At 36.7% G+C, this 25,816-nt stretch overlaps 1 protein-coding gene across 1 annotated transcript in view; it reads right to left on the bottom strand.

The window, feature by feature from the left end:
- LOC133577669 (glutamate receptor ionotropic, NMDA 2C-like) overlaps positions 1–25,816 on the bottom strand; it is a 193,280-nt gene that overhangs the window by 150,612 nt on the left and 16,852 nt on the right. Inside the window, exon 2 of the mRNA XM_061931646.1 lies at positions 7,023–7,362. Within this exon, the coding sequence (XP_061787630.1) occupies positions 7,023–7,346 (324 nt within the window). The 5' untranslated portion in view covers positions 7,347–7,362. The remainder of the gene's footprint in view (positions 1–7,022; positions 7,363–25,816) is intronic.

The following is a 25,816-nucleotide window of genomic DNA, read 5'->3' as shown; positions in this document are numbered from 1 at the left end:
ATTCTTTCAGAACATGCGCAACTTTCCCCTGGAAGAATCAATGAATCTTGACGGCGGACTACAGGAGTCCGTAAACAAAGTGGAAAGTACAAAGTACCAAGTACAAAGTACATAAACAAAAGTGGTCAGGGGTCTTCCGTGTTTTCCAGGCCGAGGACCCCCAAAGTAATGGAGAGATGGAGTGAGGACCCCCGACTTTTATATCCTGTATTTTATTTTATTTTAAATTCAACCAGTCCTAAAGGTACCTTGCCATTGTGCAATACTGCAATATTCAAATAACATATTGATTATACACATGATTAATAATTTGTGTTTTAATTGCATTTTTAAGTACAGTGGGACAACATTTAAATTAGTGCAAATTATTTGGATATAAAAAAAATAATCAGCTCTAATAGTAATAATAATATATATATATATATATATATATATATATATATATATATATATATATATATATATAAAGATTTTTAATACTCTAGCTATGAAAATATTTGAATATAATTACAAAAAATGTATTCACATCCGAATCACAATTCTTATTCATCTCGATTTCTAAATCATTATTTTTAAATAAAATTTAAAAAAAATAAAAGAATAATAATAATAAAACATGTTTACATATTTTTTTTTATTATCGATTTATAATTTTAAAAAGCTCTAATTTATTTTATTTTTTTTAATTAATTAATACAAATATTTAATAAAAACAAATTTTAAAATATTCAAATATAATTAATAGGGGTGCACAAAAAATGTATTCACATCCGAATCGCAATTCTTATTCATCCCGATCTAAATCATTATTTTTAAATCAAAATGTAAAAAAATAAAAATAATAATAAAACATATTTTAGTCTTTTTTTTTTTTATTATCGATTAATAGTTTCCAAAAATTCTAAATTATTATAATTTTTTAAATTAATTAATACATTTTTTAAATAAAAATAAAAATGAGTTTTAGCCCATCTCCATGCAACCAGAAGGATCTTTTTACACCTGATTTAGACAACATTTAAATTTGTGGAAATTATTTGGATGTAAAAAAAAATAAGCTCTAATAATTAAAAAAAAACATATATATATATATATATATATATATATATATATATATATATATATATATATATATATATATATATATATATATTTTTATATATATATATATATATATATATATATATATATATATATATATATATATATATATATATATGTATATATATATATATATATATATATATATATAAAGATTTTTAATACTCTAGCTATGAAAATATTTGAATATAATTACAAAAAATGTATTCACATCCGAATCGCAATTCTTATTGATCCCGATTTCTAAATCATTATTTTAAAATCTAAATAAAAAAATTATAGATAAATGATTATAATAATACTAATAATAATAATAATACTAATAATAATAAAAATTATAAAACAAGTTTTATTCTATTTTTCTAATTATCGATACATAATTTTCAAGAATCAATTAAAAAAAAATTTATATTATTTTATATTTACATTTTTTTAAAATAAAAATCAATTTTAAAAATGAGTTTTTAGGCCATCTTTATGCAACCAGAAGGATATTTAAATCAAAATGTAAAAAAAATAAAAGAATAATAATAATAAAACATGTTTAAATCTTTTTTTTTCTTCAATTATCGATTCATAATTTTTACAAATTAAAAAAAAAAATGTTTTATTAATTAATTTATTTTTCAAATAAAAATAAATTTAAAAAATGAGTTTTCAGCCCATCTCCATGCAACCAGAAGGATCTTTTCAAACCTGTAACCTGTTTTTTAAATGTTTCATTATAGATTATTATACCAAATAATACATTGTGAGAATCGGTATGAATAGAGAATCGGTTCTGTATGGAGTCATCGCCCTATGAATCGGAATCAGATCGAATCTTTGGGATTCGATCTGATTCCGATTCTAATAAAAGGTGTTTCCTGTCTAGAGAACTCTAATAATAATAAAAACAACATATGTAGAAAGTGGTAAACAGATTGTTTATACTCTAGCAATGAAAATATTTGAATATAATCAATCGAGAAAAGATTCAGAATACTCAAATAACATAGCATGGCGCCGCTAATGGCTAGCTAGCAACTAATCGCTAGCTGGAAACCGGTGTGCTAATCGCTAGCTATGTTAAATACTAGCATATATATAAAAATGTATGTTTTCATTGCATTTTTAGGTACAACATTTAAATTTGTGGAACTTATTTGGATATAAAAAAAATAAATAAGCTCTAATAATAAAAAAATATATATATCTAGAATATAATTACAAAAAATATATTCACATCCAAATCGCAATTCTTATTCATCCCGATTCTAAATCATTATTTTTAAATCAAAATGTAAAAAAAAAAAAAAAAAGACGAATAATCATTAACACAACTATTGTAGTGTTTCAAACTATTTGTTTTAATTTGTTTTATTATTACCGGTATTATTACTGTTTTTATTGTTTTTTGTTTTGTTTTGTTTTTTTATTTAAACTATTATCACAGTGTATCGTGACATGGCCTTAAAAACAGCAAAAGGATCCTGTCATATAGAGGATCTTTGACTAACATTGTTGCTGTAGGTCTTTAAAAACAGCAAAAGGATCCTGTCATATAGAGGATCTTTGACTAACATTGTTGCTGTAGGTCTTTAAAAACAGCAAAAGGATCCTGTCATATAGAGGATCTTTGACTAACATTTTTGCTGTAGGGCCTTAAAATAGTAGAGGGATCCTGTGATATAGAGGATCTTTGACTAACATTTTTGCTATAGGCCTTTAAAAACAACAACAATATCCTGTCATTTAGAGGATCTTTGACTAACAGTTTTGCTGTAGGTCCTTAAAACAGCAAAGAGATCCTGTCATATAGAGGATCTTTGACTAACATTGTTGCTGTAGGTCTTTAAAAACAGCAAAAGGATCCTGTCATATAGAGGATCTTTGACAAACATTTTTGCTTTAGGGCCTTAAAACAGCAGAGGGATCCTGTGATATAGAGGATCTTTGACTAACATTTTTGCTATAGGCCTTTAAAAACAACAACAATATCCTGTCATTTAGAGGATCTTTGACTAACAGTTTTGCTGTAGGTCCTTAAAACAGCAAAAGGATCCTGTCATATAGAGGATCTTTGACAAACATTTTTGCTTTAGGGCCTTAAAACAGCAGAGGGATCCTGTTATGTAGAGGATCTTTGACTAGGCCTTTAAAAACAGCAAAACGATCCTGTCATTTAGAGGATCTTTGACTAACATTTTTGCTGTAGGTCCTTAAAACAGCAAAGAGATCCTGTCATATAGAGGATCTTTGACTAACATTGTTGCTGTAGGTCTTTAAAAACAGCAAAAGGATCCTGTCATATAGAGGATCTTTGACAAACATTTTTGCTTTAGGGCCTTAAAACAGCAGAGGGATCCTGTTATGTAGAGGATCTTTGACTAGGCCTTTAAAAACAGCAAGACAATCCTGTCATTTAGAGGATCTTTGACTAACATTTTTGCTGTAGGGCCTTAAAACAGCAGATGGATCCTGTCATATAGAGGATCTTTGACTAACATTGTTGCTGTAGGTCTTTAAAAACAGCAAAAGGATCCTGTCATATAGAGGATCTTTGACAAACATTTTTGCTTTAGGGCCTTAAAACAACAGAGGGATCCTGTTATGTAGAGGATCTTTGACTAGGCCTTTAAAAACAGCAAAACGATCCTGTCATTTAGAGGATCTTTGACTAACATTTTTGCTGTAGGGCCTTAAAACAGCAGATGGATCCTGTTATATAGAGGATCTTTGACTAACATTTTTGCTGTAGGGCCTTAAAACAGCAGATGGATCCTGTCATATAGAGGATCTTTGACTAACATTGTTGCTGTAGGTCTTTAAAAACAGCAAAAGGATCCTGTCATATAGAGGATCTTTGACTAACATTTTTGCTGTAGGGCCTTAAAATAGTAGAGGGATCCTGTGATATAGAGGATCTTTGACTAACATTTTTGCTATAGGCCTTTAAAAACAACAACAATATCCTGTCATTTAGAGGATCTTTGACTAACAGTTTTGCTATAGGCCTTTAAAAACAACAACAATATCCTGTCATTTAGAGGATCTTTGACTAACAGTTTTGCTGTAGGTCCTTAAAACAGCAAAGAGATCCTGTCATATAGAGGATCTTTGACTAACATTGTTGCTGTAGGTCTTTAAAAACAGCAAAAGGATCCTGTCATATAGAGGATCTTTGACAAACATTTTTGCTTTAGGGCCTTAAAACAGCAGAGGGATCCTGTTATGTAGAGGATCTTTGACTAGGCCTTTAAAAACAGCAAAACGATCCTGTCATTTAGAGGATCTTTGACTAACATTTTTGCTGTAGGGCCTTAAAACAGCAGATGGATCCTGTCATATAGAGGATCTTTGACTAACATTGTTGCTGTAGGTCTTTAAAAACAGCAAAAGGATCCTGTCATATAGAGGATCTTTGACAAACATTTTTGCTTTAGGGCCTTAAAACAACAGAGGGATCCTGTTATGTAGAGGATCTTTGACTAACATTTTTGCTGTAGGGCCTTAAAACAGCAGATGGATCCTGTCATATAGAGGATCTTTGACTAACATTGTTTCTGTAGGGCTTTAAAAACAGCAAAAGGAATGTGTCATATAGAGGATCTTTCACTAACATTTTTGCTGTAGGGCCTTAAAATAGCAAAGGGATCCCGTGATATAGAGGATCTTTAACTAACATTTTTGCTATAGGCCTTTAAAAACAACAAAAATATCCTGTCATATAGAGGATCTTTGACTAACAGTTTTGCTGTAGGTCTTTAAAAACAGCAAAGAGATCCTGTCATATAGAGGATCTTTGACTAACAGTTTTGCTGTAGGTTCTTAAAACAGCAAAGAGATCCTGTCATATAGAGGATCTTTGACTAACAGTTTTGCTGTAGGTTCTTAAAACAGCAAAGAGATCCTGTCATATAGAGGATCTTTGACTAACATTTTTGCTGTAGGGCCTTAAAATAGTAGAGGGATCCTGTGATATAGAGGATCTTTGACTAACATTTTTGCTATAGGCCTTTAAAAACAACAACAATATCCTGTCATTTAGAGGATCTTTGACTAACAGTTTTGCTGTAGGTCCTTAAAACAGCAAAGAGATCCTGTCATATAGAGGATCTTTGACTAACAGTTTTGCTGTAGGTTCTTAAAACAGCAAAGAGATCCTGTCATATAGAGGATCTTTGACTAACATTGTTGCTGTAGGTCTTTAAAAACAGCAAAAGGATCCTGTCATATAGAGGATCTTTCACTAACATTTTTGCTGTAGGGCCTTAAAATAGCAAAGGGATCCCGTGATATAGAGGATCTTTAACTAACATTTTTGCTATAGGCCTTTAAAAACAACAACAATATCCTGTCATTTAGAGGATCTTTGACTAACAGTTTTGCTGTAGGTCCTTAAAACAGCAAAGAGATACTGTCATATAGAGGATCTTTGACTAACAGTTTTGCTGTAGGTTCTTAAAACAGCAAAGAGATCCTGTCATATAGAGGATCTTTGACTAACATTTTTGCTGTAGGGCCTTAAAATAGTAGAGGGATCCTGTGATATAGAGGATCTTTGACTAACATTTTTGCTATAGGCCTTTAAAAACAACAACAATATCCTGTCATTTAGAGGATCTTTGACTAACAGTTTTGCTGTAGGGCCTTAAAACAGCAAAGAGATCCTGTCATATAGAGGATCTTTGACGAACATTGTTGCTGTAGGTCTTTAAAAACAGCAAAAGGATCCTGTCATATAGAGGATCTTTGACAAACATTTTTGCTTTAGGGCCTTAAAACAGCAGAGGGATCCTGTTATGTAGAGGATCTTTGACTAGGCCTTTAAAAACAGCAAAACGATCCTGTCATTTAGAGGATCTTTGACTAACATTTTTGCTGTAGGGCCTTAAAACAGCAGATGGATCCTGTCATATAGAGGATCTTTGACTAACATTGTTGCTGTAGGTCTTTAAAAACAGCAAAAGGATCCTGTCATATAGAGGATCTTTGACAAACATTTTTGCTTTAGGGCCTTAAAACAGCAGAGGGATCCTGTTATGTAGAGGATCTTTGACTAGGCCTTTAAAAACAGCAAAACGATCCTGTCATTTAGAGGATCTTTGACTAACATTTTTGCTGTAGGGCCTTAAAACATCAGATGGATCCTCTCATATAGAGGATCTTTGACTAACATTGTTGCTGTAGGTTTTTAAAAACAGCAAAAGGATCCTGTCATATAGAGGATCTTTGACAAACATTTTTGCTTTAGGGCCTTAAAACAGCAGAGGGATCCTGTTATGTAGAGGATCTTTGACTAGGCCTTTAAAAACAGCAAAACGATCCTGTCATTTAGAGGATCTTTGACTAACATTTTTGCTGTAGGGCCTTAAAACAGCAGATGGATCCTGTCGTATAGAGGATCTTTGACTAACATTGTTGCTGTAGGTCTTTAAAAACAGCAAAAGGATCCTGTCATATAGAGGATCTTTCACTAACATTTTTGCTGTAGGGCCTTAAAATAGCAAAGGGATCCCGTGATATAGAGGATCTTTAACTAACATTTTTGCTATAGGCCTTTAAAAACAACAAAAATATCCTGTCATTTAGAGGATCTTTGACCAACAGTTTTGCTGTAGGTCCTTAAAACAGCAAAGAGATACTGTCATATAGAGGATCTTTGACTAACAGTTTTGCTGTAGGTCTTTAAAAACAGCAAAGAGATCCTGTCATATAGAGGATCTTTGACTAACAGTTTTGCTGTAGGTTCTTAAAACAGCAAAGAGATCCTGTCATATAGAGGATCTTTGACTAACAGTTTTGCTGTAGGTCCTTCATGGCCTTAAAATATGGAGATATTAATAAAAGGCCATATCGCCCAGCCCTACTGGAACCAATTAACAGCAAAAAAAGAGGGGCGACAATAACAGCATTTTAAGCTGACGAGCGTGTCCCACCTGCGCGCCGCCGCCCGACCCCACGTCGTCCTCAAACACCACGCCGTGCAGCTTCTCCGTGGCCATGGCGTCGCAGAGGCGCGTCAGCAGGTCTCGGGGGTTGGTGTCGTTGACCAGCACCGTCACGGGGCTCACCACCACCGGCAGGTCCACGAAGTTCTCGCCGCTCAGCCGCCCTCGGACCTCGCTCTGGTAGCCGGAGCCGCTGAACACCACCGCCACGTTGATGGAGGAGTGCTGGAGGAGGGGCCGGGCGCGGAGGGGACCCAGGAAGACGAGGAGGAGCAGGAAGGGCCACGGAGGGTGCGCCCGGGGAGTGGCCATGTTGGCACCCTACTGCCTGCGGGGAGAGAAGGTGGTCCATTATTTTGTGTGTGTGTGTGTGTGTGTGTGTGTGTGTGTGTGTGTGTGTGTGTGTATGTGTGTGTGTGTGTGTGTGTGTTCTTGTATTTCTGTCCTTCTCGAGACATCAAGGTAGGACCAAAATCATGGTCCCAATATGGAAAACCCTTGCATCTAATAGATCTAGGTGCTCCCCCGCTGGTCAACATATGAAATAACAAGTGTGTGTAAAAAAAAAAAATGTAAGTGGTCCCCCTCCGGCCAACATGTATAATAACAAGTGTGTGTAAGAAAATGAAATGAGCCCCCTTTGGCCAAAATGAATTAAAAAAAAAAAGTAATAAATATGTATATAAAGACATACTGTAATAACTTGAAGTAAATAAGGAAGATTAAAAACTAATTATAAACAAACAAAATAAATACATAACAATAAAAATAAATAGTAAAAACAGTCTTTTTCTCTCAATGTGTCAACTATTTTCTTATAAAATCAGGAACAATTTCTCATATTCTTTCTGTTTCTGTAATATAACAATATTTTCTCATAAAATAATTACTTTTTTAATGTAAAATTATTACTTTTTAATGCAAAATGGTAAAAAAAAAAAATAATAATAAAAATACAATTCTGACTTGTAGCACAATATTGCCAATTTTGTTGTTGTTCGAGTAAAATTGTAGCTTTTCTCATAATTTTGCCAAGTAAAATTCAGATTGTTATTATAATACTGCCAAAATGTTACATTTTTGTTACAAAATTGTGACTTTTGTCGAGTAAAATTACGACTCTTTTCATAAAATTGCCAACATTTTTAAGCTTTTTCTTGTAAAATTGCGACTGTTATTGAGTAAACTTCCAACTTGTATCATATCATTGCACAAATGTTAAATATTTCTTGTAAAACTTTGACTTGCGTCGAGTAAAAACGACAACTTTTTTAATACTGCCAAAATTCAAAGTTTTTCTTGTGAAATTATAACTTTTTTATTGTGAAATTCCAACTAATTTTTCACAACAACCTTTTTTTATATTTGCATAGCATGTATATATTATTAATGTTGTAAATACAAATCTATATATATCTAGAAAGGGAGGTCCTAAAGAGGTAGGCATGAATGTGTGTGTGTGTGTGTGTGTGTGTGTGTGTGTGTGTGTGTGTGTGTGTGTGTGTGTGTGTGTGTGTGTGTGTGTGTGTGTGTGTGTGTGTGTGTGTGTGTGTGTGTGTGTGTTCTTGTATTTCTGTCCTTCTCGAGACATCAAGGTAGGACCAAAATCTTGGTCCCAATACGGAAAACCCTTGCATCTAATAGATCTAGGTGCTCCCCCTCTGGTCAACATATGAAATAACAAGTGTGTGTAAAAAAAAAAATGTAAGTGGTCCCCCTCCGGCCAACATGTATAATAACAAGTGTGTGTAAGAAAATGAAATGAGCCCCCTTTGGCCAAAATGAATTAAAAAAAAAAAGTAATAAATATGTATATAAAGACATACTGTAATAACTTGAAGTAAATAAGGAAGATTAAAAACTAATTATAAACAAACAAAATAAATACATAACAATAAAAATAAATAGTAAAAACAGTCTTTTTCTCTCAATGTGTCAACTATTTTCTTATAAAATCAGGAACAATTTCTCATATTCTTTCTGTTTCTGTAATATAACAATATTTTCTCATAAAATAATTACTTTTTTAATGTAAAATTATTACTTTTTAATGCAAAATGGTAAAAAAAATAATAATAATAAAAATACAATTCTGACTTGTACCACAATATTGCCAATTTTGTTGTTGTTCGAGTAAAATTGTAGCTTTTCTCATAATTTTGCCAAGTAAAATTCAGATTATTATTATAAAATTGCCAAAATGTTAAATTTTTGTTACAAAATTGTGACTTTTGTCGAGTAAAATTACGACTCTTTTCATAAAATTGCCAACATTTTTAAGCTTTTTCTTGTAAAATTGCGACTGTTATTGAGTAAACTTCCAACTTGTATCATATCATTGCACAAATGTTAAATATTTCTTGTAAAACTTTGACTTGCGTCGAGTAAAAACGACAACTTTTTTAATACTGCCAAAATTCAAAGTTTTTCTTGTGAAATTATAACTTTTTTATTGTGAAATTCCAACTAATTTTTCACAACAACCTTTTTTATATTTGCATAGCATGTATATATTATTAATGTTGTAAATAGAAATCTATATATATCTAGAAAGGGAGGTCCTAAAGAGGTAGGCATGAATGTGTGTGTGTGTGTGTGTGTGTGCGCGTGTGTGTGTGTGTGTGTGTGTGTGTGTGTGTGTGTGTGTGTGTGTGTTCTTGTATTTCTGTCCTTCTCGAGACATCAAGGTAGGACCAAAATCATGGTCCCAATACGGAAAACCCTTGCATCTAATAGATCTAGGTGCTCCCCCTCTGGTCAACATATGAAATAACAAGTGTGTGTAAAAAAAAATGTAAGTGGTCCCCCTCCGGCCAACATGTATAATAACAAGTGTGTGTAAGAAAATGAAATGAGCCCCCTTTGGCCAAAATGAATTTAAAAAATAAGTAATAAATATGTATATAAAGACATACTGTAATAACTTGAAGTAAATAAGGAAGATTAAAAACTAATTATAAACAAACAAAATAAATACATAACAATAAAAATAAATAGTAAAAACAGTCTTTTTCTCTCAATGTGTCAACTATTTTCTTATAAAATCAGGAACAATTTCTCATATTCTTTCTGTTTCTGTAATATAACAATATTTTCTCATAAAATAATTACTTTTTTAATGTAAAATTACTACTTTTTAATGCAAAATGGTAAAAAAAAATAATAATAATAAAAATACAATTCTGACTTGTACCACAATATTGCCAATTTTGTTGTTGTTCGAGTAAAATTGTAGCTTTTCTCATAATTTTGCCAAGTAAAATTCAGAATGTTATTATAATACTGCCAAAATGTTACATTTTTGTTACAAAATTGTGACTTTTGTCGAGTAAAATTACGACTCTTTTCATAAAATTGCCAACATTTTTAAGCTTTTTCTTGTAAAATTGCGACTGTTATTGAGTAAACTTCCAACTTGTATCATATCATTGCACAAATGTGAAATATTTCTTGTAAAACTTTGACTTGCGTCGAGTAAAAACTTTTTTAATACTGCCAAAATTCAAAGTTTTTCTTGTGAAATTATAACTTTTTTATTGTGAAATTCTAACTAATTTTTCACAACAACCTTTTTTATATTTGCATAGCATGTATATATTATTAATGTTGTAAATACAAATCTATATATATCTAGAAAGGCTGGTCCTAAAGAGGTAGGCATGAATGTGTGTGTGTGTGTGTGTGTGTGTGTGTGTGTGTGTGTGTGTGTGTGTGTGTGTGTGTGTGTGTGTGTGTGTGTGTGTGTGTGTGTGTGTGTGTGTGTGTGTGTGTGTGTGTGTGTGTGTGTGTGTGTGTGTGTGTGTGTGTGTGTAATCCACTCTAATCCCCCAGTGTCATGGCTGTAATCACATCGCCATCGTCACACGTCTACACCGAGTCCCAGACAGGCCAAAACCTGACGTCTCTGCAAACCGTTGCTGTGCAAACACACCAAACGACTTGAAATTTCTCACACAAATTTTTGCCGGGCATAGCCGGATCGCCACAAACTTCGGTACGCCATACTTGCCAACCTTGAGACCTCCGATTTCGGGAGGTGGGGGGGTGGAGGGTGGGGGGAGTGGTCGGGGGTGGGGCGGGGCGTGGTTAAGAGGGGAGGAGTATATTGACAGCTAGATTTCACCAAGTCAAGTATTTAATACATATATATATATATATATATATATATATATATATATATATATATATATATATATATATATATATATATCAAAATTAATTGTATTTTTATTTGTATTTTTTCTGACTTCTTATTACATCCAGCCATAGAATTATACATTAAAATAAAAACATATTTGAAATAATTAATTTTAAATTTTCATGATAATTCATTTAAAATGACCATAATTAATTATTAAAATAATTGCTTGTTTATCAACAACTTTAGCATTTTATTCATTACATTTTGAAGCTCTCAGAAGCCAAGTTATGTTATATTCCTTAATATTTATTTATGCAAGTTTGAAGTATCAATTATCTAAACACAGTTTTGTTTGCATATTTTCAGGATATATATATATATATATATATATATATATATATATATATATATATATATATATATATATATATATATATATATATATATATATATATATATATATAAATAAATTTATATATACATTATATATATATATATATATATATATATATATATATATAAATATATATATATAAATTTATATATAAATAAATGTATTTATCATTATTTATTTATATATGTATATATATATATGTCATATTTTCAGGATATATATATATATATATATATATATATATATATATATATATATATATATATATATATATATATATGTCCTGAAAATATGACATATATATATATATATATATATATAAATATATATATATATATATATATATCCTGAAAATATGATATATATATATATATATATATATATATATATCATATTTTCAGGATATATATATATATATATATATATATATATATATATATATGTCATATTTTCAGGATATATATATATATATATATATCCTGAAAATATGACATATATATATATATATATATATATATATATATATATATATATATATATATATATATATATATATATATGTATATATCCTGAAAATATGATATATATATATATATATATATATATATCCTGAAAATATGACATATTTTCAGGATATATATATATATATATATATATCCTGAAAACTTATGCAAGTTTGAAGTATCAATTATCTAAACACAGTTTTGTTTGCATATTTTCAGGATATATATATATATAGATATATATATATATATATATATATATATATAGAGATATATATATATATATATATATATATATATATATATATATATATATATATATATATATATCCTGAAAATATGCAAACAAAACTGTGTTTAGATAATTGATACTTCAAACTTGCATAAATAAATATTAAGGAATAAAACATAACTTGGCTTCTGAGAGTTTCAAAATGTAATGAATAAAATGCTAAAAATACAATTAATTTTGATGTTTTTAGCAAAATATAGTAAAAATGTATTTAGTTTTTTTTTTTTTTAATTAATAAATATATTTATTTTTAGGTGAGATAAACATAATGATACAAATTGTCTCTAGTCTGGATGATTTAGTTCTTGTCACCCCTGTTGTCCTGAAAAAAAGGCTGTCCTCACTCAGGTCCTCATGGAGCTGGAGGGGGCGTGGCCTCCAGCTCCGGCTGAAAATCGGTAGATTTTCGGGAGAATATTTGTCCCGGGAGGTTTTCGGGAGAGGCGCTGAATTTCGGGAGTCTCCTCCGGGGGACTGATAAGCACGGGTGTGTCAAATTTGAGCAAGATCGGTTGACAAACGCCGTTATGCCTCTTCGCAAAGGAATCATCCCTAAATTGTTGTGATGACCCCGAAAAGGGACAAGCGGTAGAAAATGGATGGATGGATGGACATTTATGCATGCAAACCTTCTCCACTGAGGGCCACGGACTGACAAATTAGCTAAAAAAATTAATTTAAAAAAGCTAGCATGCTAACAGTACTATGCTAACATGCTGAGAATAGCATACCTACAGTTAGCATTAGTGGAACACCAAAATATACGATACTATACCCGCCAAATTAGATTTTTTTTTTTTAAAGAATAGCTTGCTCGTGTAAGCTATGCCAAAATGCTAACTGCAACATGTGACAATGAAAACCGACATTGAATGCCATTGACCTTCCATCCCTCAGGCGGTACTGCATCAAAAAGCGCCATCGGTCTGTAAAGGATATCACCACATGGGCTCAGGAACACGTCAGAAAGCCACGGTCAGTAACCACAGTTGGTCGCAACATCTGTAAGTGCAAGTAAAAACTCTAAAATGCAATGCGAAAGCCATTTATCAACAACACCCAGAAAATTCTCAGCTAATGATTATTTGCAAAAAAAAAAAAAAATTGTTACACATCTGTTAAGGCACCATTAATGCTGAAAGGTACATACAGGTTTTGGAGCAACATATGTTGCCATCCAAGCAACGTTATCATGGACGCCCCTGCTTATTTCAGCAAGACGATGCCAAGCAACACTTCAGAAAGCCACTGTCAGTAACCACAGTCGGTCGCTACATCTGTAAGTGCAAGTTAAAACTCTACCACGCAATGCGAAAGCCATTTATCAACAACACCCGGAAAATTCTCAGCTAATGATTATTTGCAAAAAAAAAAAAAAAATTGTTACACATCTGTTAAGGCACCATTAATGCTGAAAGGTACATACAGGTTTTGGAGCAACATATGTTGCCATCCAAGCAACGTTATCATGGACGCCCCTGCTTATTTCAGCAAGACGATGCCAAGCAACACTTCAGAAAGCCACTGTCAGTAACCACAGTCGGTCGCTACATCTGTAAGTGCAAGTTAAAACTCTACCACGCAATGCAAAAACCATTTATCAACAACACCCGGAAAATTCTCAGCTAATGATTATTTAAAAAAAAAAAAGTATTTCTCAGTCCAAACATTAAATATTTTGTTTTTGCAGTCTATTCAATTGAATATAAGTTGAAAAAGATTTGTAAATAATTGTATTCTGTTTTTATATACCATTTACAAAACGTGCCAACTTCACTGGTTTTGGGTTTTGTAAGTATGCCACTATGCTAATACTATATCAACATGCAAACTTTTTCAACCCATTTTTTTGTGATTACTCCTCAGGGTCATCTGACTTCATACATGACATTTAGTGTTTGGTAGCACTACGCCAATTTGTGTGTCTGTAGCTTTAGTTCAATAATACATTTTTGGCGTGCAAAACAAAACAAATGCTAAGTTTAGCATGCTAACATTAGAATGCTAACATGTTTCGCCAATTTTGCTGTTGTACTCCTCAAAGTCTATGTAACTTGGTTTGTGACATATGCTAACTGTTAGCACGCTAATGTCCGCATGCTACTATGCTAATATTGGCATGCAAACTTTTTTAGCCAACTTCTTCGCCGTAACTTGGTATATGACATTTGTTAGCATTACCCCATTTTGTGTGTCCGTAGATTTAGTTCAATAATTAATTTTTGGAGTGCAAAATTAAAAGAAATATTAAGGTTAGCATGCTAAAATTAGAATGCTAATATGTTTCTATGCCATTTATCAACAACACCCGGAAACGCCGCCGGCTTCGCTGGGCCCGAGCTCATCGAAGATGGACTGATGCAAAGTGGAAAAGTGTTCTGTGGTCTGACGAGTCCACATTTCAAATTGTTTTCGGAAACTGTGGACGTCGTGTCCTCCGGAACAAAGAGGAAAAGAACCATCCGGATTGTTCTAGGCGCAAAGTGTAAAAGCCAGCATGTGTGATGGTATGGGGGTGTATTAGTGCCCAAGACATGAGTAACTTACACATCTGTGAAGGCGCCATTAATGCTGAAAGGTACATACAGGTTTTGGAGCAACATATGTTGCCATCCAAGCAACGTTATCATGGACGCCCCTGCTTATTTCAGCAAGACGATGCCAAGCAACGTGTTACAACAGTGTGGCTTCGTAGTAAAAGAGTGCGGGTACTAGACTGGCCTGCCTGTAGTCCAGACTGTTGAACAACTTAAGCTGTACATCAAGCAAGAATGGGAAAGAATTCCACCTGAAAAGCTTCAAAAATGTGTCTCCTCAGTTCCCAAACGTTTATTGAGTGTTGTTAAAAGGAAAGGCCATGTAACACAGTGGTACTTGTTGCTGCCATTAAATTCTAAGTGAATGATTATTTGCAAAAAAAAAGTAAAAAGTTTCTCAGTGTGAATTGAATATAAGTTGAAAAGGATTTGCAAATCATTGTATTCTGTTTTTATTTACCATTTACACAACGTGACAACTTCACTGGTTTCGGGTTTTGTATTATTATTACTATTTGATACTTTCATATATTTACTTATATTCATATTATATGTATATTTATGTTCACATTATTGTATTTCATCAGCATTAGTGCCTCTCCTGAGGGGTTAAATCTCCCCCCGTGTCTCTAAAAACTAGTGAGGCCTCTGTTTCCGACTTTAATCAAGGGTCCCTGAACGCACCGCCGTTATGTGCAATGAGAGGCACAAGTGAAACTTTCTCCTCTGCTGCCACAAATTATACTAAAATATGTATATAATTAATTAATTAATGTTATTAAATATTCAGGAGGTCAGCGTGGGGGTTAAGTCACAGGCCGGCCAATCAGGTTTGCACGTTTCCTCATGAATGTTAACACCTTTCCCACGTTTTCGGAACCCCGGGGGAAAGAAGAGCAAATTAACCCTAACGAGCCCTATGGCTATGCGCCGTTTATGTTCTCACCTTGGTCACCTTGGTCACCTTGGTCACCGGGACATGGAAGCAACATTATTTTTTTAGTGTCGGCAAGAGAAAAAAATAGATGAATGTCCTCCGCAGAGGACAAAGGGTCTGAAGCGGACGTTGGGTTAGGTAAAAACTGCTGGTGCAAAACACAACCAAAATGGCCATTTTTAGCCCGTAGCACCAGTATTAGCATTCTAATATTAGCTTTGTGGCTATTTTTGCACCACGGCGTCAAATATTTTGTTACCTGACGAATGATACCTTCTTAGCATGCTAATGTTTAGTTTTTTAGCTAACTTTGTAGGTATACACAGGTGTGTCAGTCAGATTTTGGCATGCTGATGTTAGCACGTTAGCATTTCTAACACATTTTTGGGGTACTTGACACATGTTAAAAGTTAGAATTTTAACATGCCAGCATTAGCGTCAAAAGGTTTAGAGAATCTGGAGAAATCACTGCACGTAAGCGATGATATTACGGACCTTGGATCCCTAACCCTAACCCCCAACCCCAACCCAAATCTAACCCCCAACCCTAACCCAAACCCTATCCTAACCCCACCCCAACCCTAACCCTAACCAACTATTTTTCTTTATGCCTAACCCTAACCCTAATCCTAACCCTAACCCTAACCCCAACCCCAATCCTAACCCTAACGCCTAACCCTAACCCCAACCCCAACCCAAACCTAACCCCCAACCCTAACCCTAACCCTATCCTACCCCACCCCAACCCTAACCCTAACCAACTCTTTTTCTTTATGCCTAAACCTAACCCTAATCCTAATCTTAACCCTAATCCTAACCCTAAACCCAAACCTAACCCCTAACCCTAAACCTAACCCTAACCCCACCCCCAACCCTAGCCCTAACCCTAACCAACTCTTTTACTTTATGCCTAACCCTAACCCTAATCCTAATCCTAATCCTAACCTTAACCCTAATCCCAACCCTAACCCTAATCCTAACCCCACCCCCAACCCTAGCCCTAACCCTAACCAACTCTTTTTCTTTATGCCTAACCCTAATCCTAATCCTAACCCTAATCCTAGCCTTAACCCCAACCCCAACCCTAACCCTAAACCTAACCCTAACCCCACCCCAACCCTAATCCTAACCCTAACCCTAACCAACCCTTTTTCTTTATACCTAACCCAAACCCTAATCCTAACCCTAACCCTAACCCCAACCCTAACCCCAACCCTAACCCTAATCCTAACCCTAACCCCAACCCTAACCCTAACCCTAACCCTAAAACCTAACCCTAATCCTAACCCTAACCCTAACCCTAACCCCAACCCCAACTCTAACCCCACCCCCAACCCTAATCCTAACCCTAACCCTAACCAACCCTTTTTCTTTATACCTAACCCAAACCCTAATCCTAATCCTAACCCCAACCCCAACCCCAACCCAAAACCCTAACCCTAAACCCTAACCCTAACCCTAACCCTAACCCCAACCCCAACCCTAACCCTAACCCTAACCCTAACTCTAAACCTAACCCTAACGTTTTTGTATTTTAGGCTTCATAATGCGCCACACATTTTCAATGGGAGACAGATCTGGACTACAGGCAGGCCAGTCCAGTACACTTTTCCACTTGGCATCAGCCCATCCTCATTGAGCCCAAGCACTTACAGATGTAGCGACCAACTGTAGCTACTGACAGTGGTTTTCTGAAGTGTTCCTGAGCCCATGTGGTGATATCCTTTACACACTAATGTCGCTTTTTGATGCAGTACCGCCAGAGTGATCGAAGATCACGGGCATTCAATGTTGGTTTTCAGCCTTGCCGCTTACGTGCAGTGATTTCTCCAGATTCTCTGAACCTTTTGATGATATTACGGAGTGTAGATGGTGAAATCCCTAAATTCCTTGCAATAGCTGGTTGAGAAATGTTGTTCTTAAACAATTTTCTCACGCATTTGTTGACAAAGTGGTGACCCTCGCCCCGTCCTTGTTTGTGAATGACTGAGCATTTCATGGAATCTACTTTTATACCCAATCATGGCACCCACCTGTTCCCAATTAGCCTGCACACCTGTGGGATGTTCCAAATAAGTGTTTGACGAGCATTCCTCAACTTTCTCAGTCTTTTTTGCCACTTGTGCCAGCTTTTTCGAAACACGTTGCAGGCATCAAATTCCAAATGAGCTAATATTTGCAAAAAATAACCAAGTTCGAACGTTAAGTATCTTGTCTTTGCGGTCTATTCAATTGAATATAAGTTGAAAAGGATTTGCAAATCATTGTATTCTGTTTTTATTTACCATTTACACAACGTGACATTTTCACTGGTTTTGGGGTTTGTACATAAAGAAGTTTGTCCACCTTGTCAATGATATTATCTAGTGTGTAAAGGATATCACCACATGAGCTCAAGAACACTTCAGAAAAACCACTGTCAGTAGCTGCAGTCGGTCGCTACATCTGTAAGTGCAAGTCAAAACTCGACTATGCAGAGCCAAAGCCATTTATCAACAACACCCGGGAACTGGCGAGTCCACATTTCAAATAGTTTTTGCAAAATATAGCAAAGTTTCTCAGTGTGAACATGAAATATCTTGTCTTTGCAGTCTATTCAATTGAATATAAGTTGAAAAGGATTTGCAAATCATTGTATTCTGTTTTTATTTACCTTTTACACAACGTGACATTTTCACTGGTTTTGGGGTTTGTACATAAAGAGGTTTGTCCACCTTGTCAATGATATTATCTAGTGTGTAAAGGATATCACCACATGAGCTCAAGAACACTTCAGAAAAACCACTGTCAGTAGCTGCAGTCGGTCGCCACATCTGTAAGTGCAAGTCAAAACTCGACTATGCAGAGCCAAAGCCATTTATCAACAACACCCAGAAACTGGCGAGTCCACATTTCAAATTGTTTTTGCAAAAAATAGCAAGGTTTCTCAGTGTGAACATGAAATATCTTGTCTTTGCAGTCTATTCAATTGAATGTAAGTTGAAAAGGATTTGCAAATCATTGTATTCTGTTTTTATTTACCATTTGCACAACGTGACATTTTCACTGGTTTTGGGGTTTGTACATAAAAAAGTTTGTCCACCTTGTCAATGATATTATCTAGTGTGTAAAGGATATCACCACATGAGCTCAAGAACACTTCAGAAAAACCACTGTCAGTAGCTGCAGTCGGTCGCTACATCTGTAAGTGCAAGTCAAAACCCGACTATGCAGAGCAAAAACCATTTATCAACAACACCCAGAAACTGACGAGTCTAGATTTCAAATTGTTTTTGCAAAAAATAACAAAGTTTCTCAGTGTGAACATGAAATATCTTGTCTTTGCAGTCTATTCAATTGAATATAAGTTGAAAAGGATTTGCAAATCATTGTATTCTGTTTTTGTTTACCATTTACACAACGTGACATTTTCACTGGTTTTGGGTTTTGTACATAAAGAAGTTTGTCCACCTTGTCAATGATATTATCTAGTGTGTAAAGGATATCACCACATGAGCTCAAGAACACTTCAGAAAAACCACTGTCAGTAGCTACAGTCGGTCGCCACATCTGTAAGTGCAAGTCAAAACTCGACTATGCAGAGCCAAAGCCATTTATCAACAACACCCAGAAACTGGCGAGTCCACATTTCAAATTGTTTTTGCAAAAAATAGCAAGGTTTCTCAGTGGGAACATGAAATATCTTGTCTTTGCAGTCTATTCAATTGAATATAAGTTGAAAAGGATTTGCAATTCATTGTATTATGTTTTTATTTACCATTTACACAACGTGACATTTTCACTGGTTTTGGGGTTTTTTTTTTCAAAAAGTGGAGCCTTACTTCACTTCTTGCTTTGTATCAATATCAAATAGGGCACCCTTTGATTTTTTTTCCCCATGAAGTGCCAAGGGACTTGGGTCGTCGCCTATAAAAGTACCAAATTCGGTACCCGTCCCTGAACATTTTACATGGAAATAAAAGTGCTCCGGTAATAAAAGCTTGAATCAATAGCTTTGAACCTCTTATACGGCACAGGCGGCCTTTCTTTCCAGCCAATAAAGATCCACGCACTTTACTTCTTTGATACTCCTGCGCCGCCTCGGCATCATCTGTGGCCATCAGAGACCCTCGGATAATTAACAACACCTCCCTTTGATTCAAAAAGCTTGGTGTTTCAAAGCGAGGCAGGGGTTAAAAGCGGCGCCGTCCTCGCCACTCTTCACTCGGCTGGATATCAATCATTCATCTTAATAAGGCCTCTACGCTCCCGGGGCCCTCGGGCGCACGCCGCAAACAAAAGCGCCGGTTATTAGTTGTTGCCGCAACACCCGCTTCAGTCGCTGTAAGGGGTCAAGACTGGAAATGATGGACGGGGGGGGGAGAAGTAGCGTTTGTTTGAGTGTTTTGGTGCCACAATAGTGGATTACGTACAAACCCCAAAACCAGTGAAGTTGTCACGTTGTGTAAATGGTAAATAAAAGAGAATACAACAAATCCTTTTCAACTTATATTCAATTGAATAGACTGCAAAGACAAGATATTTAACGTTCAAACTGGTTATTTTTGTCAAATATTGGAAATTTCAAAAAAAGCTGGCACAAGTGGCAAAAAAGACTGAGGAAGTTGAGGGACGCTCGTCAAAGACTTATTTGGAACATCCCACAGGTGAACGGGCATAATTGGGAGCAGGTGGGTGCCATGATTGGGTGTAAAAGCAGCTTCCATGAAATGCTCAGTCATTCACAAACAAGGACAAGGCGAGGGTCACCTGAGCAAATTGTCCAAACAGTCTAAGAACAACATTTCTCAACCAGCTATCGCAAGGAATTTAGGGATTTCACCATCTACGCTCCGTAATATCATCAAAAGGTTCCGAGAATTTGGGAATAATCACTCAGGCGGTACTGCATCAAAAAGTGACATCGGTGTGTAAAGGATATCACCACGTGGGCTCAGGAACACTACAGAAAAACCACTGTCAGTAACTGCAGTCGGTCGCTACATCTGTAAGTGCAAGTTAAAACTCTACTACGCAGAGCGGAAGCCATTTATCAACAACACCCGGAAACGCCGCCGGCTTCACTGGACCCGAGCTCATCTAAGATGGACTGATTGACTATACCCGCCAAATAAGATTTTTTTTTTTAAAAGATAGCTTGCTCGTGTAAGCATGCCAAAATGCTAACTGCAACATGTGACAATGAAAACCAACATTGAATGCCATTGACCTTCGATCCCTCAGGCGGTACTGCATCAAAAGTGACATCAGTGTGTAAAGGATATCACCACATGGGCTCAGGAACACTTCAGAAAACCACTGTCAGTAACTGCAGTCGGTCGCTACATCTGTCAGTGCAAGTTAAAACTCTACCATGCAGAGCGGAAGCCATTTATCAACAACACCCGGAAACGCCGCCGGCTTCACTGGACCCGAGCTCATCTAAGATGGACTGATTGACTATACCCGCCAAATTAGATTTTTTTTTTTAAAGATAGCTTGCTCGTGTAAGCATGCCAAAATGCTAACTGCAACATGTGACAATGAAAACCAACATTGAATGCCATTGACCTTTGATCCCTCAGGCGGTACTGCATTAAAAAGCGCCATCGGTGTGTAAAGGATATCACCACATGGGCTCAGGAACACTTCAGAAAACCACTGTCAGTAACTGCAGTCGGTCGCTACATCTGTAAGTGCAAGTTAAAACTCTACTACGCAGAGCGGAAGCCATTTATCAACAACACCCAGAAACGCCGCCGGCTTCACTGGACCCGAGCTCATCTAAGATGGACTGATTGACTATACCCGCCAAATTAGATTTTTTTTTTAAAAGATAGCTTGCTCGTGTAAGCATGCCAAAATGCTAACTGCAACATGTGACAATGAAAACCAACATTGAATGCCATTGACCTTGGATCCCTCAGGCGGTACTGCATCAAAAAGTGACATCGGTGTGTAAAGGATATCACCACATGCGCTCAGGAACACTTCAGAAAAACCACTGTCAGTAACTGCAGTCGGTCGCTACATCTGTAAGTGCAAGTTAAAACTCTACTACGCAGAGCGGAAGCCATTTATCAACAACACCCGGAAACGCCGCCGGCTTCACTGGACCCGAGCTCATCTAAGATGGACTGATTGACTATACCCGCCAAATTAGATTTTTTTTTAAAAAGATAGCTTGCTCGTGTAAGCATGCCAAAAGGCTAACTGCAACATGTGACAATGAAAACCAACATTGAATGCCATTGACCTTCGATCCCTCAGGCGGTACTGCATAAAAAAGCGACATCCGTGTGTAAAGGACATCACCACGTGGGCTCAGGAACACTTCAGAAAAACCACTGTCAGTAACTGCAGTCGGTCGCTACATCTGTAAGTGCAAGTTAAAACTCTACTACGCAGAGCGGAAGCCATTTATCAACAACACCCGGAAACGCCGCCGGCTTCACTGGACCCGAGCTCATCTAAGATGGACTGATTGACTATACCCGCCAAAAAATTTTTTTTTTTTAAAGATACCTTGCTCGTGTAAGCATGCCAAAATGCTAACTGCAACATGTGACAATGAAAACCAACATTGAATGCCATTGACCTTGGATCCCTCAGGCGGTACTGCATCAAAAAGCGACATCCGTGTGTAAAGGATATCACCACATGGGCTCAGGAACACTTCAGAAAACCACTGTCAGTAACTGCAGTCGGTCGCTACATCTGTAAGTGCAAGTTAAAACTCTACTACGCAGAGCGGAAGCCATTTATCAACAACACCCAGAAACGCCGCCGGCTTCACTGGACCCGAGCTCATCTAAGATGGACTGATTGACTATACCCGCCAAATTAGATTTTTTTTTTTAAAGATAGCTTGCTCGTGTAAGAATGCCAAAATGCTAACTGCAACATGTGACAATGAAAACCAACATTGAATGCCATTGACTTTCGATCCCTCAGGCGGTACTGCATCAAAAAGCGCCATCGATGTGTAAAGGATATCACCACGTGGGCTCAGGAACACTTCAGAAAAACCACTGTCAGTAACTGCAGTCGGTCGCTACATCTGTAAGTGCAAGTTAAAACTCTACTACGCAGAGCGGAAGCCATTTATCAACAACACCCGGAAACGCCGCCGGCTTCACTGGACCCGAGCTCATCTAAGATGGACTGATTGACTATACCTGCCAAATTAGATTTTTTTTTTTAAAGATAGCTTGCTCGTGTAAGCATGCCAAAAGGCTAACTGCAACATGTGACAATGAAAACCAACATTGAATGCCATTGACCTTCGATCCCTCAGGCGGTACTGCATCAAAAGTGACATCAGTGTGTAAAGGATATCACCACATGGGCTCAGGAACACTTCAGAAAACCACTGTCAGTAACTGCAGTCGGTCGCTACATCTGTCAGTGCAAGTTAAAACTCTACCATGCAGAGCGGAAGCCATTTATCAACAACACCCGGAAACGCCGCCGGCTTCACTGGACCCGAGCTCATCTAAGATGGACTGATTGACTATTCCCGCCAAATAAGATTTTTTTTTTAAAAGATAGCTTGCTCGTGTAAGCATGCCAAAATGCTAACTGCAACACGTGACAATGAAAACCAACATTGAATGCCATTGACCTTCCATCCCTCAGGCGGTACTGCATAAAAAAGCGCCATCGGTGTGTAAAGGATATCACCACATGGGCTCAGGAACACTTCAGAAAACCACTGTCAGTAACTGCAGTCGGTCGCTACATCTGTCAGTGCAAGTTAAAACTCTACTACGCAGAGCGGAAGCCATTTATCAACAACACCCAGAAACGCCGCCGGCTTCACTGGACCCGAGCTCATCTAAGATGGACTGATTGACTATACCCGCCAAATTAGATTTTTTTTTTTAAAGATAGCTTGCTCGTGTAAGCATGCCAAAAGGCTAACTGCAACATGTGACAATGAAAACCAACATTGAATGCCATTGACCTTGGATCCCTCAGGCGGTACTGCATCAAAAAGCGACATCAGTGTGTAAAGGATATCACCACATGGGCTCAGGAACACTACAGAAAAACCACTGTCAGTAACTGCAGTCGGTCGCTACATCTGTAAGTGCAAGTTAAAACTCTACTACGCAGAGCGGAAGCCATTTATCAACAACACCCAGAAACGCCGCCGGCTTCACTGGACCCGAGCTCATCTAAGATGGACTGATTGACTATACCCGCCAAATTAGATTTTTTTTTTAAAAAGATAGCTTGCTCGTGTAAGCATGCCAAAAGGCTAACTGCAACATGTGACAATGAAAACCAACATTGAATGCCATTGACCTTCGATCCCTCAGGTGGTACTGCATCAAAAAGCGACATCGGTGTGTAAAGGATATCACCACATGGGCTCAGGAACACTTCAGAAAAACCACTGTCAGTAACTGCAGTCGGTCGCTACATCTGTAAGTGCAAGTTAAAACTCTACTACGCAGAGCGGAAGCCATTTATCAACAACACCCGGAAACGCCGCCGGCTTCACTGGACCCGAGCTCATCTAAGATGGACTGATTGACTATACCCGCCAAATTAGATTTTTTTTTTTAAAGATAGCTTGCTCGTGTAAGCATGCCAAAATGCTAACTGCAACATGTGACAATGAAAACCAACATTGAATGCCATTGACCTTGGATCCCTCAGGCGGTACTGCATCAAAAAGTGACATCCGTGTGTAAAGGATATCACCACGTGGGCTCAGGAACACTTCAGAAAACCACTGTCAGTAACTGCAGTCGGTCGCTACATCTGTAAGTGCAAGTTAAAACTCTACCACGCAGAGCGGAAGCCAGTTATCAACAACACCCGGAAACGCCGCCGGCTTCACTGGACCCGAGCTCATCTAAGATGGACTGATTGACTATACCCGCCAAATTAGATTTTTTTTTTTTAAAGATAGCTTGCTCGTGTAAGCTATGCCAAAAGGCTAACTGCAACATGTGACAATGAAAACCAACATTGAATGCCATTGACCTTGGATCCCTCAGGCGGTACTGCATCAAAAAGCCACATCAGTGTGTAAAGGATATCACCACATGGGCTCAGGAACACTACAGAAAAACCACTGTCAGTAACTGCAGTCGGTCGCTACATCTGTAAGTGCAAGCTAAAACTCTACTACGCAGAGCGGAAGCCATTTATCAACAACACCCAGAAACGCCGCCGGCTTCACTGGACCCGAGCTCATCTAAGATGGACTGATTGACTATACCCGCCAAATTAGATTTTTTTTTTTTAAAGATAGCTTGCTCGTGTAAGCATGCCAAAATGCTAACTGCAACATGTGACAATGAAAACCAACATTGAATGCCATTGACCTTTGATCCCTCAGGCGGTACTGCATTAAAAAGCGCCATCGGTGTGTAAAGGATATCACCACATGGGCTCAGGAACACTTCAGAAAACCACTGTCAGTAACTGCAGTCGGTCGCTACATCTGTAAGTGCAAGTTAAAACTCTACCATGCAGAGCGGAAGCCATTTATCAACAACACCCGGAAACGCCGCCGGCTTCACTGGACCCGAGCTCATCTAAGATGGACTGATTGACTATACCCGCCAAATTAGATTTTTTTTTTAAAAGATAGCTTGCTCGTGTAAGCTATGCCAAAATGCTAACTGCAACATGTGACAATGAAAACCAACATTGAATGCCATTGACCTTCGATCCCTCAGGCGGTACTGCATCAAAAAGCGACATCAGTGTGTAAAGGATATCACCACATGGGCTCGGGAACACTTCAGAAAAACCACTGTCAGTAACTACAGTTTGTAGCTACATCTGTAAGTCCAAGTTAAAACTCTACTACGCAGAGCGGAAGCCATTTATCAACAACACCCGGAAACGCCGCCGGCTTCACTGGACCCGAGCTCATCTAAGATGGACTGATACAAAGTGGAAAAGTGTTCTGTGGTCTGACGAGTCCACATTTGAAATTGTTTTTGGAAACTGTGGACGTCAAAGAGGAGAAGAACC

This window comes from Nerophis lumbriciformis, linkage group LG39 (assembly GCF_033978685.3).
Source record: "Nerophis lumbriciformis linkage group LG39, RoL_Nlum_v2.1, whole genome shotgun sequence".
Lineage (NCBI taxonomy): Eukaryota > Metazoa > Chordata > Actinopteri > Syngnathiformes > Syngnathidae > Nerophis > Nerophis lumbriciformis.
This window is presented reverse-complemented; position numbering and strand designations above follow the sequence as displayed.